General features: G+C 45.8%; 1 protein-coding gene and 1 long non-coding RNA gene across 2 annotated transcripts; both read right to left on the bottom strand.

Annotated features, from left to right (window-relative positions):
* Nucleotides 1-3,489: 3,489 nt before the first annotated feature.
* LOC148821404 (heart- and neural crest derivatives-expressed protein 1-like) lies at nt 3,490-7,799 on the bottom strand. The gene is made up of 2 exons (XM_088932657.1): nt 6,924-7,799; nt 3,490-5,839 (listed from the first exon to the last, which is right to left on the bottom strand). Exons 1-2 carry the CDS (start codon nt 7,398-7,400, stop codon nt 5,744-5,746), a joined length of 573 nt encoding a protein of 190 aa, XP_088788783.1. The 5' UTR covers nt 7,401-7,799; the 3' UTR covers nt 3,490-5,743.
* Nucleotides 7,800-13,358: 5,559 nt separating this feature from the next.
* LOC148821405 (uncharacterized) lies at nt 13,359-18,067 on the bottom strand. Its single transcript, XR_016094138.1, has 2 exons — nt 17,997-18,067; nt 13,359-16,691 (listed from the first exon to the last, which is right to left on the bottom strand). It is a non-coding gene; the product is annotated as an uncharacterized LOC148821405 (long non-coding RNA).
* Between the last annotated feature and the right edge of the window lie 1,613 nt (nt 18,068-19,680).

Consider the following 19,680-nt stretch of genomic DNA (forward strand, 5'->3'; position numbering starts at 1 on the left):
GCAAAGGCATCTTTTAAATGCTAGGATGTATATGTAATTATAAATGTGTTTGTTTGTTTTTTGTCAAAGCTTTTTCAGTTTCCTCCCTGTGATTTCGAATGTTATACAGTACGTCTCTTAACGTGCGTCCTTCGTTTTTTAAAGTGCTGGGTTCTGTTTCTCAAGTATTGAGTACATGTAGCGCGCCTGCTGCAGCGGTTTTTATTCAGCTGTCTGTCTCTCAGTGTAAACCAGTGTTCCAACCATCAGCAGTGCACCTGCAGTCGAGTAGCAGACGTGCGCTTGCTCTCCAGTGAACCTGTTGCTCGCACTCCGGCGAAACAGCGGTTCGCCTCTGTAGCGCATCACTGGTGCGGCCACACGGGGGCAGCATTGTGCCAACGAGTGAATTCCCTCTGCCTCGCATCCGCCTGATCATGCGTTGTAATGTACAGTAGCTGTTTGTTGGATACTGTTGCACGATTGTGCGTTCATATTATATCGATGCCCTCGACGGGCCGCGACAGCCAGTAAATTGCCCTGCAGAGTCGCACGGCGATATGAAGGGGCGTGCCTGCAGCGCCGCAGGCGGGGTGCAGGCCGGGACAAAGTCCGCTGCGGTGTTCAGCACAAGTACTCACACCGCCACTGTGGGAAACGCTGTGAGTGCAGAGCTCGCTTTACTTCAGCTGGCCGCTTCAGTGAGGAGCAGCCTGTCGTGAAGTCTCGGACTTGAGCGTGTTCAGAGTACGACAAGCACAGCTGTGTCTTGAGCTGGGCAGGTAATCTTATTTCACCCAGTTCTAATTACCGACGTTTTTTACGCCGTGGCTGCGAAGAATCTGTACCCGGGAACAGATCACACTGTAAGGGACTAAATTTTCATTTCGCCGCCTCTGTATTTCCAGCACCTTAAAGGTGGTCGCCGAATAAGCACGTTTGCTACAGTCTCGTGTTAATCCGGGACGAGCCCCTCCCTTTCCCCTCGCTGTCTCCTGGCCGGCTCGTCCGGCGAGAGAGCAGCCCAGCCCAGCCCGGCAGAGCTCGGCATCAGAATTAGCACGGGAATACCACGGCTAGGTCGTTTCAAACAGTCAACTATGCTAGCAGGCGTGCAGGTACAAATAGCATTGCCCTGGGTTCAAACTTTCTGAAAGGGGCCTGTTAGGGCGTGGCTCAGTATACTGTCCATTCCGAGCGCATATAGATATACACCTACAGTACGCTTCTGTGTCAGAGCTTTGCTTTGCTGCTTTGGGCTGGTTTTACTGTTTTTTTATGCACAAACACAATTCACTAGCCGTCTAATCCACGGCAGTGGGCTTTAAACCGCTCTTCCTGTTGGGTGTGTATTTTTAGTGCGGAAATCGCATCTTGTCTTTCTGGAGGTGCAGCGAGGAGAATGAGCATCAGCCCGTGCCGATGAGGCAGACGGAGGTGGTTGGTGGGCGTGACCGATTGGACGCTACAGCACTCCAGGCTCCCTGTTCATGTGCAGTTGAACTTGATGCGTTGTGATCAAGTCTTTAAACAAGCTGGGCCGTGTGACGTGAAGATGCTTAAAAACCCGTCTCGATCGTTTCTCGCCAAAGCTCGTCCGTGTCAATAACAAAGCTGTTACAATAGTAGAAACCACACGGGGGTCTTAAATACACAGTTCACAATATATATATATACTGTGATTGCTGAATGTGTCTAAGGCGTCTTGAGAATTGCGCACAAGAGCGAATATATCACTTAGACCAAAGCTACATAGGAGCGCTGCTGATTGTCAGTTTACATGCAAGTAGACCGAGTGACACGTGTATTCCGCCATTAACACTTTTAGTCGTTTAGATTTATTATTGTTAATACTAAGGAGACAGTGTTATGGAAGTTGTTATTGCAGAACAACGCCAGATTATTGCTTATGTGAAGTTAAAGTGGTACACACCAGCTTAGACAACGCGACTTTTGAAGTCGCTTTTAAATGGTGTATTCACGTATCGTGTCGTTGCCGATTTTTACAAAGCTACTGTAAGTGTTTGCAGTCAGGGGTTTGCGCCCATGGACCACAATCGTGGTATCGTTTTCGATTCGCCTGCCTTCTCAGCACGGAAATGTGCCGGGAGGCGAGTCCAGCGGAAACTGCAGTTGTGGTTTCGGGTCCGGCCTGTGTGACTGTTCGGTGTCCATTCAGATACACCCCGGAGACGCACTGCGGTGGGGTTATGAACAGGGCTGGGCCTGGTAGTTCGATATGTTCCGTCTCCTAGCGACATTATTCGCCTGGTCTGCCCTGGGCAGTATGAACCCCTGACCTGGCGGACAGGTGGCCGCGGTGCGAGGGAAGGCGGCGATGTTTCTGCTGGCTCAGGTCATGCCAGACGGCGGCTTATTTGCGTGGTTTACACGCAGGAAAGAGCCCTGCTTGCACCCGCGGGCTATAAAGTTCACTCATGTACAGTTACTAGATTGCTGGTAGTAAAACTACAAAGTTATTATTAAGGTGTTATTTTTGGATTTGTAAGTAATAACCAAGCGAATTAAGACCGATGACGCCACTGCCATCCATCGATCCTCGTAAATTACATAAAAGGCTTAATCTGGCTGGTTCGTACTAACGTGATGAGAACAAAGGAAAATAACTATAAAATACAACTTCCCACATGACAACAGGCCCTAAATCAAAACCTTTCGGTGTATTAGGATGTGTATATTAATATGGTTTGTTGTTCGCATTATTTAAGACAAGCATTTAATACATTTCAGCTAAAGGTTTATATCACCTGTGTATCCTCATGCAGTCTTAAATAGGGGTCAAGTTTGCTTTTTTCCTGTCGTTTCCAGTGTCTAACGATCAAGTATATTTAATGGTAGTATTTCACAGCTGAAGCTCCCGGGACGCGACGCAAAGCCGACGGTGGGGCTGAGCCCGTGTTCTCACAGCGAGAGCGAAGCTCGGGTTACAAAGCGGTAGGGAGACCTTGCCGGGGCGGGCCTGATCAATCTTCGCCAGATCGATGAAGGCCGGGTGAGAAAGTCCCGGCGATCAGCCCTCCCGCTGGCCCGGGGGCTGTGCAGCACAGTCTGCTGCTAATGAGGACCCACGCGGGGTCAGACAAGCCCCGACCCCCTGGCTGCAGCGAGCGCCCATCACGCAGGCCGCTCCCCGTGGCCGCCCTCCCCTCAGTACCGTCGCACGCGGGGGCTGCGAGCTGCGTGGTTTAAATTCACGACCGGGGTCCTGTTTTACTCGCACTTCCCAGACGTGGGACGTTGCTTCGAACATCGTTTCACATAACAGGCTCGGGCAAATATCGGGTTTTGTGTTCTCGTGTTTATTGACTTGGTCTGTTGGCAGAAATGAAGAGAGTTCTGCATGGCATTGTGGCCAAAGTCCCATTATTATTATTATTATTATTATTATTATTATTTTATTATTATTATCATCATCATTGCTACTATGTGGGGTATTTTTGTTCCGGTTTTTCTACCTGAGTTTCAGATCGAGCCTCTTTAATTTTTACCTTTTTCTTTTTTTTAACTTTGCGGCGTTGATCATCTAAACTAGTGTTTCCTGTGGTCTTTACACCGGTTTTCACGCGCATTGATCGACCCTGCTCTGCAGTTTTACGTTTTGTCTGGTTAGAGATTTAAGTGAAACGATGATGTCGTTAGTAACTCAATAACACATATATACCCCTACAGTAAATACAACAGTCGCCCTCCGGATGGACCGAGTCGAGCTTTCTCTCGTTTGAAACCTGTTGTCTTGGCGAGTAAATTAAACCGCTCCCACCCTGTCCGTAAGGCTGCCGGTTCGCTCAGCACAGTTACCGTTTTTTTAACTTCCATCTACCGATTTTAACTTCTGCCGATTGGCTCTGAAACCCAAATGGTGGTAATTTAGTCGTTAAAATTCCAGCACGGTGTGATTTCGCGATTTCTGAAGGAAACGATAACGAAGTAAAATACTGCCATAAAACACAATCAAGCAGATGATATCTTGCCTATAAATTAAGGATGAGTCGTACGGTGTTTCTCACAAAACATGTTTTGTTTCAGCTCCTTTGTACAGTATGTGACCACTTTCCAAATGACTCTGGACGATATATTCGCTGGCTCTCAGAACAAGTGCAAGAAGCTGAAACCGCGCTCGGCGCAGGGAGATGGAAAGGGCCGGAAACTGGGACGGTGCGTGTTCTGGTTACGGGCGCACACCGGTTGTAGCGTGTCGGGCTCTCCGTCAGCGGTCCAGATGGGGGCTGTCACGGGTACCTCCGTCCTGGGCGAGTCTGATGTCACCCTGGAATCCCGCGCGGCTCCGCGGAGTCTCACCAGCAGCGCGCTGGAGATAAAGGGGCCGTCGCACGGAGGGTAAATAAACAGGGGGGGGGCAGTTATCGGCCACAGCGGGCTGGCGAATGGACCGGCCCGGGCCGAGACATCTCAGTTCGGCCAGTTCTGAAGGACCTGGGTGTGCGGGGTGGGTCACCTTATCATCAGGCTGCTCTCACAAATCTAGGCCTAATAATGCCGAAATCTCACAATCTGAAACTTGCGTGTCAGCTGTAACCTACACATATACAGTACGTGTATTATATAGGCGACGCACTGTTGTGAGGCGAAGCTTCAGTATGTTTGAGCAGACGGACATCTATTGCAATAGTATTGGTCAAAACGAGATGATATTAAAACAGCTATAACTACAGTAGAGTGTGATGATGCCGAGGAAAATTGCAATTATTAGCAGTAGATGTTGTAAGAAGATATTCCGCAGTAGGGGACATAGTTGGGGCCGCTTTGTTTTCTCACTACTAATCAGCGAGTACGACACCTGGTCTGTAGCGCGACGCTAGAAATGGTACGCAAAAACACCGCTTGTCCTTTGCTCATTTCTCCTGTCCGCACGGGCTTTTGACAAACACAAAATAAAATGTCAAAGGGTTTCTCTGCGAACTTGTCAAACGGCTTCAGAATGTCAGAATATTACACCTTTAATAATCACGACAGCACACTCGCCGGTACACGGTGAAAGTGTAGGATTACAGTTAGCTAACTCATTTTGACCCTGTGCTTTGAAAAGCTCGCATAATAATAATAATAATAATAATAATAATAAAAACTTGCAGTGATGCCATAGGCTCTCCATCTTATCATAGAAACAGAGAAATCTCAGCCGTTTGTTTCAAATAATAAATTATGACGCTCTAGGTTAAATAATAATTTAAGAGATGGTGCCAACAAGAAAAAAATGGGTGTTTCGACATGAGTAATTAATGGGTAATCCGTGCAATGCGTTTAGATGTATCGTGAATTTCAGTTTTCTATTTATTTCACTAGAAACAAGAATACGGAGACACACACTGGAGGTAGATTGAGACATTCGAATACCACGGATACAGTGTGCGGCTTGTCCGGCTGGTCCGCAGCCGAGCGCGGCCCGGACTGGCCCACGATCCGGACCTCCCGAGACCCACCCGTGCACATGCCTGAAAATGTTCTCGCCGACCACGGTGCGGGCGCAGTCTTATCTGCGGTCCTTGTGACCTAGCCTGAATCTCGGCAAGAGAAGAAGTTCGGGTCAGCCGGGAGCGGGGTGTTGGCCGGAGAGGAGCGCTCAGTTTGCCTCCGAGACGGGCCCGCTGCTCCCTGCGGACTGAAACCTGCCTCCTGACCGCCAAGTCGCCCGTTCCGGGAGTCCGAGTGGTTGTACTCCAAGTCTCTGGCGCCTGTATACCGAGTCGAGTCTTTCTGCGGGGGGCCGCTCCGCCAGGTGCTCTCACTGGTTGAGCTCCAGAGCCCAGACCTGCTGGGGCCAGCCTGTGCGGCCTTTCAGTCTCTTCTCGCCGGCCAAAGAGCCCGGAACACTTTCGCTCTGTGGGGAAGAAGAGACGCGCTTCAGAAACCTCGTACAGCCTCCCGGGCAGAGCCGTCCCTTTTTAAATGCTCCTTACATTTATAGATTTTGCTTTTTATTTTACCTTTTGGCCATGCTGAGGTTCAAGTCAAAATAATTTGGCTGATAACACAAAAAAAACATATCCTGAAAAACAGGATATAATAGAATTCCCAATATACTACTGATTAAATTTAATTAACCTAATTGTATAAACCTTAAACGAATTAAATTTGTTTTCGTATTTTCACAAATATTTTTTTAAATAATTTTGTCAATCAGTTTTACAACGCAATATTGAACACAGACACAAATTAAAAACTTTTTTTTAGTTTTTAAAGTCTAATTCAGCTTTATTCCGTGTTTTCGTTCGCATATCTTTTTTTCTGTGTTCTGAAATGTTTTAATCTTAAACTAGTAACCGACTAGTCGAGGTTTTGAAATATAACCTCGCTTTTTTCCATTTCGAGGTAACGTTTTCTTAATGCGCACTTGACAATACAGAACTTACGGGAAAAGAAATTTGTAATTCAATCAAATACGTGTTCATACATCAACACTAAGCTAAAAATAATGTAAAAATCGTTTAGAATAATACTGGTACTACGCCTTGTGAGACACACATGAAGTCAGTTTTATCTCCGAGCGCATTAGCAGTATTAATAACAGCAAATAACATGTTGAAGTCGCTTTTTCTCACACGAACAGTACGATTTTGTCGTAGGCACAGGAAACACAGCTGAAAAACATTGCTAGAAAAACGTTATTATTTGTTGAATTTAATAAATAAATTTAAGAGAGATTTATTTTCACTTCAAATTATTAAGAACACATGCACACACGCGTATACAGGCCTGGATGACATACTGGAAACTTCAGCGGCGCTCAGACAGGGACAAGAGTATTGGAAGAGTAACAGTAGGATAACACTCCGGGCCGATTTTACCTCCGATTGATCAAATTACCTCAGTTGATCACAGCCTATACAGTATCACGTGTGCTAATACGGGTTTTATCATTTAAAAATAATTTAAAAAAAAAACCTTTTTAAAAAATGCCTCACCGCTTCTCGTTTCCTTTTCAGGTCTCTGTTGTCGAATTTCTTGATTTCGGCCTTAAACCCCTCCGTTTCCCCGGCGTCTTTCGCCAGCACGTCCATCAGGTACGCGATGTAGCTGGTCGCCAGCCTCAGGGTTTTGATTTTGGACAGCTTCGTGTCCGCCGGGACGTTCGGGATGCACTCTCTGAGCTCGGCGAAGGCGCTGTTGATGCTCTCCGTCCGGCGTCGCTCCTTCTTGGGCGCGGAGACCCGTCTCCTGCCCATCCGCCCGTCCAGCGCCTCCAGCGGACCCTGCTCCGGCGCCGGGCCCGGGACCACGAACTCCGAGCTGTACGAAGGCTGGAGGTGCAGCTCTGGAGTGACCTCGCCATGACTGACCACCCAGCTCTGAAAGTAAGGGTTATCCTGGTGGCACCGGGACACAAACGGGAACGGTTCGCGCATCAGGTGATGGTGCTGGTAGCTCCCGATCAAATTCATGTCGGCAGCTGGCTGGGGGAAACTGAGTCCGGACGAGCCCCGCCTGAAGCCGTGTGTCTTCTCCCCTCTCGCAGCTCGGACCTCGCCTTTACAGGGTCTCCATGGGCGAACCCGGAGGGGGGGGGGGGGAGAGACTTCTCAAACTCGGGGGTGCAGCAGAATCCTGAGCTCGTCGCGGCGTGTTAGAAAATAGCCTGAGAGCATTTTCACAAAGCAGCCCTTTTCCGCGTGTCGCCTGTGTTGAAATGCAAGACCGGCGCTGACATACTGTCAGTCAGTGTGAGAGAAATAAAGGATATATGAGTGTGTGTGTGTGTGAGAGAGAGAGAGATAGATTCCGATCTGCTGTGCGGCAAAGTTCCTTGTTCTGCTCAATCGCGAGGTTGCAGATTTAACCCTTCTGAAGGTGAGGAGGCCCACGCTTATATTGTGTAGAAACAGGGCGCTGTGCAGCGGACCAATGGAGAGGGCGACAGCGGATGAGGGAGGAGATCAGACGGCCCTGACAGACCCGCAAGGCTAACGGTACAGCCCGCAGACCGCTGCGCGCCGACGCACAAGGCAGCAGTGAAACCTTTAAACGGTGGATGGTGACACAGGCGACGATGCCTCATATATCCCCGAAAAGCAACTTGCTGGACAAGTGTCGCGCTGTTTTGTTTTGAGTTTTTTCCCGTGACTTTATAGTTATTTTTTTATTTTTATCTAAAAGACCTGGTGTAAAAAAAAAAACCCTTTCACCTTTGTGCTAAGAGCGCAGTATGAATTTATTCGCTCGTCGAGATGCCCCTGTTTTGAATAATAAAACCAGCTTCGCTGCCTTCGCCAGCACACACGGCTCCTCAAACGCGGACGGGTCCTGTGCTGGGCGGCCAGCCGGTTTCCCGCAGCGGCAGCGGGGCTCGGGAGGCTGGGCTTCGGAACGACAGGGCAAGACGGCGAGACACAACCACAGAGCGTCTCCATGCGCTCCGAGCATAAAATAAGAACAACAACAATAATAGTAATAATAATTAGAAGAAGAAAAATATAATTATTATTATTATTATTGTTGTTGCCGTTGTCTGATTATAAGAATTATATAGTAATAATATTTATATGTAATAATAATAATAATAACGAGGTTCATATTATTAACATCCCTGAAGATTATTATTCCCACAATCTTATCAATATAAATATAATCTTATTATATAAAGTATCCTGCTACTTTTCAAAAGCTTTTCTTCAGTTAGTAGGATCGAAGACTGTCGGAAAATGTCTGTTTTTTGTTGTTTTTTTTAAGTTGGAGATCCTGACCAAACGGGCTCGAGGAAGCCGAACGGCGTCCTCTCCTTTGTCACGTATTTTCTTCCGTTCAACAAAACACGAAATGTCGTTAATTGCTACTGAAAAGCTGGGGATTAATGTATATAAAATTCCCAGTCAGTGTTTTCTGTGACGAGCCGGAACACTGGCGGAGTTGTGTCACAGCCCTGCGGTCGATTCCAGCTGTTTTCCCAGTTTCCGGGGGGTTTTGGACACTCGGGATGCACGAACACGTGGGTCGAAACCTCTGTACGAGGAGATCTGTTGCGTCGGGAGAAAAGTTCCAGAATTTTACCGAAAGCCCGAGTTTGAGTGTTGTCTTTAATCCTTAATCTAATATCCGAAGACAACCACGCGCTTGCAGAGACACGGCTCGGTTCTCCGTTCCAACAGTCCACTGGACCTTCTAAACCTGTCTGTTAAATGTGAACGACATAAAAAAAACCCTGATTTTAATTCCGTTGTCTGTGGGTTTTTTTGTTGCATTTTTAAAAAAACCAAATTTTATGAACGGGTTCTAATAAATTATAGATACAATCATTTGACGTTAAAAAAATAATTTGGTGTCGTTTTTACTTAACTAAAGAAATACATTGCGAATTCGCTATTAAAATTGAGAATTTAATACCAATGCCATGGTGACAGACTCTTAAGGGCATGAAATCCATTATATAATCCCCCCCGACTTCATTCCAGGTCAGAGTTGAGCCAATACGCTTGGACACGGGTTCGAGGGGACCGTGTGTGTGTACAGGATATTCTCTTTACAAATGCCAAAGGCGCTCAGATCCGCGGCTCGCGGGCTGTGCCTCTTTGTAATCTGCTCGCATTTTCCCCCGATTAGGCGAGTCCAGCAGTCAGGCCTGGTGACACCTCGCTTGCCTGCTGCTTGACCACACGGCCTGCTGGGGGCTGTCCGCCCTGGCCCGGCCGCCAGGCTAAACTGACCCACGCGTTTCTCAAAACAAAGCACTAAACGAAACCCGCGAAGCCCTTCGGCTCTGTTGCCCGAGAGGCCCGTATCGATGCATCGGCTGCACCGTGCAGAGCCGGCCCGAGCTGGAAGCGGGACCCCCCCTGCACGTCACGCGGTGCTCGTTTTCGGTGCTGTGGGAGCTGGGTGCGCGTGCGAGCTGACCGGCTGAAAGGGGGCGCGCGGGTTATCGCTCCCGCCGCGCGAGACCTGTCCCCCCTCGGCCCGACATTCCTCCACCGCGCGCGCCGCGCACGGCCGGCTTATCTGCAGGAGACGAAAACATTATCCCATTACATTACATGACCTTGACGCTATTTAGAAACCATTTACTGCATTTCTTATCTAAATATAGCTATAAATCAGCGCTCCCCGGTTCCAGTTAAACAGATATTCCGTGAAAAGCGGCTCTGCACAGCCACTGTTTATATTACAGAGAAGGTACATATTTTGACTGTCTTCTCTCCTCTCATGTCAGCGGACGGCATCAAATAAGTATCCGCTCTTTCGCCGACTGCAAATTACACCATTCAGTTTTAATGACAACAGCAATAATGCAAGCGAGCTCTGTGTCGTGATTCAGAAATCAGGAGTCCCGTTGTCAGTGGCGATAACTCTGTCAAGACAACTTTCTGACAAAACGACCCTCTCTTCATAGCCAGTACAAAATTACGCAGAATTCCATATTGGGATCTTGCTAATTATCCATTCACAATAGACATTATTGTATAATGTCAATGTCTTGTATATGTATACAATGTATTGTATAATGTCAATGATAATGTATAATTGTATAAACCTTCACACCTGAAGAAGGCTCCACGGCCGAAACGTTGTGTTTTCTTATTTTTTTCAGCATGGGATAAACCTTTACTCGTTCCCTTGCAGCCTACGCGTGCTGACGCAGCTCCCCACCTGAACTATTGTATATTCGAGTTTAACAATTAAAATGGAAGATTGCAGAGGCCGCGGTTAACGTGTTGCATAAGGGCATTAAATCACTTATAAATTAAGAGCTTATTGTTCTGAAACAGACATTGCACTTTATCTTTTATAGCGGTCTCTTAAACAATTTTTTAAAAATCAAATCTAATACAAATCTGCTAATAACATAAACATGGCCACAGAATTAATTCGTTTGCTAAGCAGTAATGACAGCCGCGAGAAACACAGAGCACGCATCTGTTCATTCATTTTAACCAAAGGCAATTTCTGCGCACGTACAGCGTGTTTAAAATCCGGAGTGTTTCAGATCGATTCTAGGATATTTCTAGATTCTAAGTCTGAACACCTTCCTTTACGGCGGTACACACGAACACGCCAGTGTCACTAACAGGCGGTTTTAATGTTGTGGGCGGCGCAAATCGCCCGTGCTTTGCTGGGGAGGTCGTTTGATTTCACGTTGAGATATAAAACTTGCACTGTTCCGCACATGACCTGTTAAGGATGGTCTCTTGGCTTCCTAACCCGTGTCATACGTACTAACTTATAAACTGGAAGGCCAAGTTAGATAAAGAAAATTATTTCCAGTTGTTGACAGAATGCTATGCTGCTCGTCACATTCAGTTTTTCCGATCCCGAAAAAAAAATGTATATACCTAGATTCATCATTTTCTTTCTTTTTCATCTAGTTTTCTTCTGGCGATGTTTTGTTAGAAAACAGACGCAACCCTTCAGTCGAAAAAGGAAAAAGCACAAATCGTGACATTCTCAATTAAGACATTTACTAACCAGATCCGAGAGGCAATACCAATCCCAGCTCCCCACGGTTCTCCGCGGCCGACACTTTCCCTGACTCCGAAGGCTTTGTTTTTGCACAAATGCGTGACACGGGGTTTTATTAACGACTGCACGTATTCTGGCGGAAAAGTTACCGTTTCCTTTGCAGTTTCATAGGACAAGCGTGCACGTAACAGCCATCCCGAAAGAGCAAGAGAATCTGTCCGTTATGAGCGCCGCTCGTAGCCTGGTCTGTCATTAAGAATTTGGTTTCTCCGCTGTGGATGAGTTTGTACTTTTCATAATCCCGGAAGTGCTGCAGAACTTTGATTTGGTTATTAATGCCTTTTTTTTTCATTCCTTGCGTTATGCCAGCCAGAGTTTTAATGCATTTTTATGCAAAGGTCATATGAAAAGTTTTCATTTTACATTTTTAAACGGAATTGAAAACTTAAAACGTTCAGCCTGTAGCGCAATATATCCCACAGGAATCATTGAATAAGCAGCGGCGTTTTATTTAAACATCATATTTTCTGCTCGTGTTTTTCGTTTTTATCTTGGTATTTGCTTTTCTAAAACGCCGCCGCTTCACTTTAACCAATAAAGATAAGTGTTTCAAAGGAATGCGGAGAAAGTGGCTGTTTTCAGACAGTTTCCGTGCGGAGGCTAGTTTGTGTTTACAGCTGTGATGGGATAATGCGAAGCTTTGGCGCCCTTTGCCCTGATTTATGCTGTGTATACCGGACAGAAGCTTACCTTGATACGCCAAGACCCCTGGTTGGATTTAGCTCAGATCTTTTTCTTATCCAGCCCTTACTGCCAGACCACCAACAGCAGCCGAATAATTATTCCACAACAATTCTGTAAAAGATTCCCCTGTTTGACAATATTTGGCTACCCGGGTCTTTTGGAACATACCAGATCATTTTTCCCTCTTACTAAAAGGTTTGATTTGATATTCTGAAACACTCCAGATCAATGGCTGTGGGTCTGTGTGCTGGACCTCAATGTTGCTTACATTCTGATCCATAAGAAATTGGACAGCAGCCTCATTGGGGTACAAGGTAGCCAGAAGCAAGAATAAAAAGCCTGCAAACCCGTGCACCAGAAGCCAGCAGGAATCAGACACATTCACGATACACCACCACTTCGAAATGTAATTCCTTGCAATTCTTTATTGCAAATGAGCTCAGTCACATGAAACAACTCACATGTCTAAAAGGAAGATTTTTTGCTGGTTCTACAAGGGCTCGGCTCTTCAGTCTGAACAACCGCTGAATACATTACTGAAAGCTCACCCTATCACCTGGCCTATCACCTTTACCTTACTGAAAGCTCCCCCTGGCCTTTACCCATCATGGCCTCCTAATAACCCCCATCTCTGAACTGGCTCCATCACTCTGCTCTCCGCCCCACAGAGAGCTGGTGTGTGTGAGAGCAGACTGGCGCATCATCCAGGTGGGGCTGCACACTGGTGGGGTGGAGGGGATCCCCATTACCTGTACAGCACTTTGAGTGGAGTGTCCAGAAAAGTGCTATATAAGTGTGAGGAATTATTAAAGCAACTCAGTTGGGAAGCAGGTGCAAATGGAAAGCACAAGCATGGGAATAAAAAATATAAAACTTATCATCTGCAGCTTTGTTCCTCTGTAGCTGTTTGCGACATGGGCTTGGAAGAGTTAAAAGAGAGCAGGTCCATGCTTGTTCCTCTCCATAGGAATCCCCTGCTCATTAACAGCAATAAATGGAATTTAGATATGAGATTACCCCTACTTTACCGGTACAGGACATTACAAGCAGTTAGATTGGATGCAGATGATGTTAATCTAATAGCGTAATGAAGCTACACTCATAAACCAGGGGTTGCTTTTATGCTGGGGGGAAGAAGCTATAGGAGTGCCTTCTGGGGTTGTACTGTAGTTCAGTTTTGGAAGTAGAGCTCTGATCACCATCTTTAACACCAGGTTTTATTAATGAGTCCACTTTTCATCACCCTAATCAGTTACTTCAGCAGCATGCATGAAAATATTGAAAAGGATTCATCAGATGAAATATGGTGACCACAGAATGACTTGATACTAGTGGGATAATATTTTTATGACACCTCAATCCACACAACAGTATCCCACATTCACAGCGTGGCAGTGTCTCTCCAGTGGCTGACGGTCCAGTTCCTTACCTTGTCCGTCACGCGGGAGGTTTGCCTGCTGTGGAGCACAAGGAACAATATCTCTTTATGTGAATGGGGACGAAGTCACAGTGTTTGGGCTCAGCTGGTAAATCTAGATACAGTCAGGCTGAAAAAACCCAAAGGACACATCAGAAACCAGAACAGACCCTCTTGGAGTACCGAGGGGCAGGTCTTTAACCTCATCACAGACGTACAGTGAATGAAATGTAAAAATGTTTCAGATCCAGCATGAGTGAATTGTCTTTTCCTCATATCTTCTTCTAAAGGACACTGAACAAAGGCTATGTGCAAGCAGAGGTTGGGAGGTGGTCTGTCGAATGTAAAATAACTGATGTGTTTCTGAGCCGCCGTGCGCTTTCTGAAACGGGACAGTGGTAAACAAAGAGCAGGGCCATCTGGAATTGTGGGACCTGCTCCCACAGCCGGAGCACAGCTGGCAGCAGTCTGGAAGCTCCCTGGTGCTGGTGTTGCCCTCTGCGCCAGGCTCCGCTGTGAGCCTCGCAGGAGCACCTAGAGGGAGAGCTCGCAGCCCTGGACGCTCAAGGTACTCGACAGGTTGCCCTCGAACCCGAGAGCCAACCTCCCCACAGCGGGCTCTCTGGCCATCCTGATGCTTCTGCTGAGAGAATCCCAGGCCAGCCAACTGATGACACATCTCGTCCTGGCTGAGCGGAGCGCCTGAGAGCTGGGGGAAGGGCACTGCGTTCCAGCGGAGCCAGAGCTGCACATTGTGCTGTTTTAGGACGTAAATGAAGGGAAATGACTCTGAAGCACGATGATGAACTTATACATTCATTGTTACGGAGCTCTGAGCAAGACGCCCAGACCATTCAGCCACATCTTGTGATTTTGTTGTTGTTTGAGACAAGGGCTTTGGATCGCTCCAGCGCCCCCGAGCACCTCCAGGTGGGACCACACCCTGGGTGGCCCTCCAGTCCACGTCTGGTCACAATCAACCCAGCCAGCAGCTCTGGGGGAAGCAGGAGAGAAAGCAAGCAGCAGGAGAACATCCTTGTGAGCACACAGAGCATGCAGACTCCACACAGAAGGTCACCCGTCTGTTGAATCCGGGACCCAAGAGCTGTGAGGCAGCAGTGCTTGAACACCACACCATTGCATCAACCTACAAAAATAAAAAGGAAAAAGTCCAATTAATTTTCATGTTTTTAGTGGCAATTTTAAAGATGACATTTATACACAAGACAAAGTTACAAAGAACAGGTGTGAGATAATATAAATACACTTTCTTGTTTTCAGTAGAATTAAAGAATTACTGTCTGGTCTGTGAGGCATTTAAAGTCTTGCCTGAATGGAAAAGTACTTGTTCCATCTAAAGTAAGAGGATACTACTCTAATGGTCTCAACTGTTGTGAAAGTAAAGAGGAACAAACCCCTTAAAATGTGTGGAATAACTCTCTTATTGTTACACTGTAGAGAGTCAAAGAAGAGATTTAAACTCTTTATGAAAAATACAGAAGCTCTGCTGTCAGAAGTTCTCCTTTAAAGCTTTGCAAGTAAAGCTTCAGGCCCACGGAACGGACTGTATCGTATGACTCTAAAATCTGCAAAATTATTTTCCATACCTTTTTCCACAGGGAGCTCTGGGCGAGTCTGGGGAAAGTGTATTGTGGACATTGGTATTTTAGGAACATTCAGAACTAAACCAGATCTAAAAAACTTTAGAATCCAGGAGAGAACAGTGGACTGAAAGGCTGTCTCTCATACCGGGCCTCTCTTGTTTTTGTATCGTTAGCAAAAATAACTCTGGCCTTTTCCTTTTAAAAACATTTTTTCTTTGGGTAGAATAAGATTAATTTTTTTTATACTAATCGTATGATTATTCTTTGCCTTTTCTTTTCACTCTTCTTTTTTTAAAAGATTTATCATAACCTTTATCCAACATCTAATGTCTGCTAACATTCTGTCTTTCTTGGGGTTTCTTTTTGTCTTCTGCGTTCTTGACTTGGGTAAATCACAACATCGGTTCCAATATTGGCTAGCAGAGCATCAGGAACATTGTACCAAATCTTTAATATAATGTTCCGAACTGTTGATTTATTTCAGGGTGTTTCTTTTGGACACCATCTAAATAAGTCTTCGACTTTTTATTGACTGATCCTTTGACCAAGTAACATTAAAATTGTGGAATTCCTATTAATTAAATTAAAATCAGTCGCTTGAGAAAGAGTTTGTAGGAAGACCTGAAAGTCACACAGTTCTATGCTGGCTAATCGTTTTATTGTAAAGTCAGACCAGTGTACTCTTGACAGATCAGTCCTAAATCATTCCGGGAGACATTTGTTCTGTTTAAAATAAATGTCGTAAAAATGTGTGCGCAAACATCTTTTCCTGCAGAAGCAGAGGACCGATTTTGTTTCGGTCTCTGCTTTCCTCGGCCAGCGCAGTGTGCCCCTCCTGCTTGGTGCTGACCCAGCAGGTCCGCGCCGGCGCCGGCGCCCAGGGGACCGGGAGAACTCCCAGCCCGCCCAGCACCGCCCGGGGGGCGAGGAGGAATTCTGCCGGCTCTCGGCCGCTGTCTGGACGGCTCTGCGAGGCCGGGCCCTGAGAAAAAGCAGATGCCGGCGCCCGGCCTTGTTCCTCCTTGCCTTTCCCTTGCAGATTTTTTATGGCAGCTCTGCTGACACATGACCTTTGTGATGCATTAGGCAGCGAGCGCATGATCACACAGGAGAACAGCAGCTACGTACCTGCGGACTGTGGGCTTGTGCTCTCCTGGGAAAGCTCCCTGAGTGATAACAAACCGAAGGTTTGAATTTATATCCCTTACATACCTCCATGCTCTAATCCAATCAAACTACATCTCTTAGCTCTCTGTGGGACTCCTAGAAACCACAGGCTGTGCGGAGATATGAAGTATCCAGCCTGCCTCCGGAGCGGGGCTGTGGAGTTCCCGAAGCTGTTCCCATCCTCTCCACTTTTCCCACTGAGCTCACTGAGCGCTTGTGCGAGCTCTCCCATCTCACCCCAGCGGAGGATGGAACTGATTAAGGGGTAGGTGTTCTTACTGCCTTGTCCTCACTGTAGTCTGAGCTCAAGGCATGGAAGTGTGTCCTGTATTTTGGAAGGGATCTGATGACATCTGTGGAAGGGAAAATGTGATTTATTATTATTAGTAGTAGTATATTATTAATGTTTTGTAGCATGTGAGTATGCTTTCAATTTTCTAAACACAACAAACAGGTGAGCTTGATTAAGAGCAAACTTTCAAAAAATATAGGAGGATTTAAGCCTTTTCATAATGTCTGAAATGAAGTTAAGTTTCACTGATATAAATGGTCTGGAATCTTAACCAGAATTTATTCAACATTTTAATAAATGGAGAAAATACTATACTGGAGCAAAAAAAGGTTAGAAAGTGCAGTAAGTCAGTACAATGTGTGTCTAGTTTGGGTCTTGCATACAGAATATAAATTGCAGCTGAAGGCTTTTCCTCCACAAGGTGGTGTACTGGCCTGGATTAGAAAATCATCTGTACTGTCTGATACTTTGTATTTCTGATCAAAGAAACCATTGCTTATATGTGACCATTTTCAAAAAGCCAGTTGGTTCTTTACCATTTGTGTTCACATTCATGGAGTACAATGAAAGCACAGGCCTAGTTTTAATGGGACGCCAGCATTAAGCTCAGACTGTAATTGGTGCATGATTTGTAAGTACAGGAGCAATTAAAGCTCACTGTAGCAACAGGACCGATGTTCAAGGCAGCAGGAAAAAGTCTGGCTCTGTCTTCCTGGAGAGCAGGCATTTAAACATGACCCTCCACACTCTTTCTACAGTAACAAGTAAAGGGTCATTCTATGCTGAAAAGCAGAAATTAGAAACACAATGTTGTGGCTGTTGGGTTCAGCCTTCTGAAGAAGGCTCACGCCTGAAGGAGGCACAGCAGTCAAGAGGCTGAGTTTCTCCTTTCCAGCTTTCAGAGTGGAAGGAGCCCATACCTGTTCCTCTGCAGCCAACACACACTGCAAGTGTGATATCCATTATCTCAGCATCACCGCGTCTGGTTATGCTCGGTATTCTTCTCACAAGTGACATAACATGCACGCCTTACATAGAAAAGCCCCACTACAGAATTCTTACGGCTTCAAGTAATTGCCTCTTAAAAGTCATATATAATGTTTCGTTTATTTGGAAAGAAGACTGTAAGTTCTCTCAAAATCTTCCATCCTTCAATAACATAAATAAGGGTTTTTAAAACTTTAAACATGCCTCTTCAAATCTATGGTCTGTCATTTTGCAATCTGTAAACCAAAGGGAACTGCAGTTCATTCACTAAGAAGGAGATGCAGGCATTGTTAGGCGGCGCGCTCGGCCTAGCGGGACCGGGCCAGAGTCCTGTTTTACGGCTTGCTTATACATTCCTGCGGGAAGATAGTTTACATACCAAGGCAGCGATCTCCAGTAAATCAGCCGGCAGGTTGAGACAGCTGGGAAAAGGTGGAAATCCTGTCATCAGGCTGCTTGGTGCTGAATTAATGAACGAAAAATGGAGATAATAACATTGCAGCCTGACCCAGACCGCAATATTACATCACGTTTAGGGAAATTTAATTTTAAGTTTTAGTCATCGCTGTCTCCACATTCAGGCCCCGTGGCTCTCATTCTGCACACGAGCACCGAGACTCTGGCCTTTCCGTTCACGGAACTGCAGGTCTGAAAAGGGGAAGATTCGACATATCCCGAACGTTTCTTGTTCTTTGGGACCACGGCATGAGCTTTGACCCGCACATGTACCCCACACACATATGGTTTCCGCAGCAGAACAAAACACTTCAGTTCATTAAAAGGTCTGATGTATGTTAGTAAGCGCCATTTGCTCTCGCTGTTTTCAAGAAACCAAACCACGTGCGCGCTTGGAAGTCTCCTGCTAGATTGCAGACATTTATGTCTATTCAAGTAAAATAAAAATAGCTTGCGTCTTGATAAACTGACCGCAATGCACCCTGGAAATAACTTCGTAATTCAGTACCACCTTCCGCACGATATCTGCAGAGGTGCATGACATTGGTTCGGCTGTCATCCTTTTAAATCGACAAGTCCCGAATTCCCCCCGCCAGTGTGCTGTAAAAAGCAGACTACGCTTTCAGAAACAATAAATGCATTATTGCAGTTTAAAGCGTCCCCCCCCCCCTCCTAAACTACTGTTTCCCGTTTCTTCACATGTGGTAGAAAAATATGCTTGAAACTATACGAGTGAAAAGGATGTTACCTCATTAAAGAAAAAGCCATAAATCTGTCTCTCCGTTCACGCGCACCTTCCCACATCTGGTGCCTTTTTAACCCGCTATTGTTCCACAGCGACCCGCTCCAGCATCGCCTTAGATTTTAGTTTACCGATGTTAAACATCGTTTAACGTCACTTCTTACTCGCGATTTCATGTCATGATTCATGAATTGGGCTTTTTTTCCCCTCTCTCTCTCTCTCCTGTCGCTGCTCTTGTCGGGTCTTTCACGTGTGCCAGGAACGAGCTGCAAAAGACAGATCCATCTTTGTCTGTGGAGCGCCGAGGCATGACGCGACCCAAAATAACGATAAGATCCGAAAATAAAATGGGGGAGTTCGGACTCTGCAGGCAAGGTGACAAGTTGCTTGATTATCTAATATTGATCTCATTGAGTCTATTACTGCTTTTTTACTTTCCGATTGTTGGATTAGCTGTAGTATTAAAGAATTAAAGGAGGTGAAAAGTTCCTCAACATGCAAGGCAAGAGGTAGTTTGTAACTCCTATCCACTTTTCATCCCTGGATTGAACGATAGAATCTAATTGAAAGCCAGCAAGTATCTAAATAATTTTGAATATGCAATGTGACTATTTTTCTCTGAAAATATTTCCCTTTATTTTAGAAGGGAAGCATATTATCCTCATTTAAAGCGGTAAGGTAAAACGAATAATTTAAGTCCCACGAAGCCCCAGCGCTAAACGTGTCCGCCACATAATTCTGTCCGCTTTCTTTTTATCTGTCTGCACTTAAAGCTAGTTGGCCAGTAGAATTAACGACTTAGAACATTAATGTTAAAAAAACATTCACTTAATTAATACTGAATTAATCGACTAAATGATGGATC

The sequence above is a fragment of the Atractosteus spatula genome, chromosome 14 (assembly GCF_055471065.1).
Source record: "Atractosteus spatula isolate fAtrSpa1 chromosome 14, fAtrSpa1.hap1, whole genome shotgun sequence".
Classification (NCBI taxonomy): domain Eukaryota; kingdom Metazoa; phylum Chordata; class Actinopteri; order Semionotiformes; family Lepisosteidae; genus Atractosteus; species Atractosteus spatula.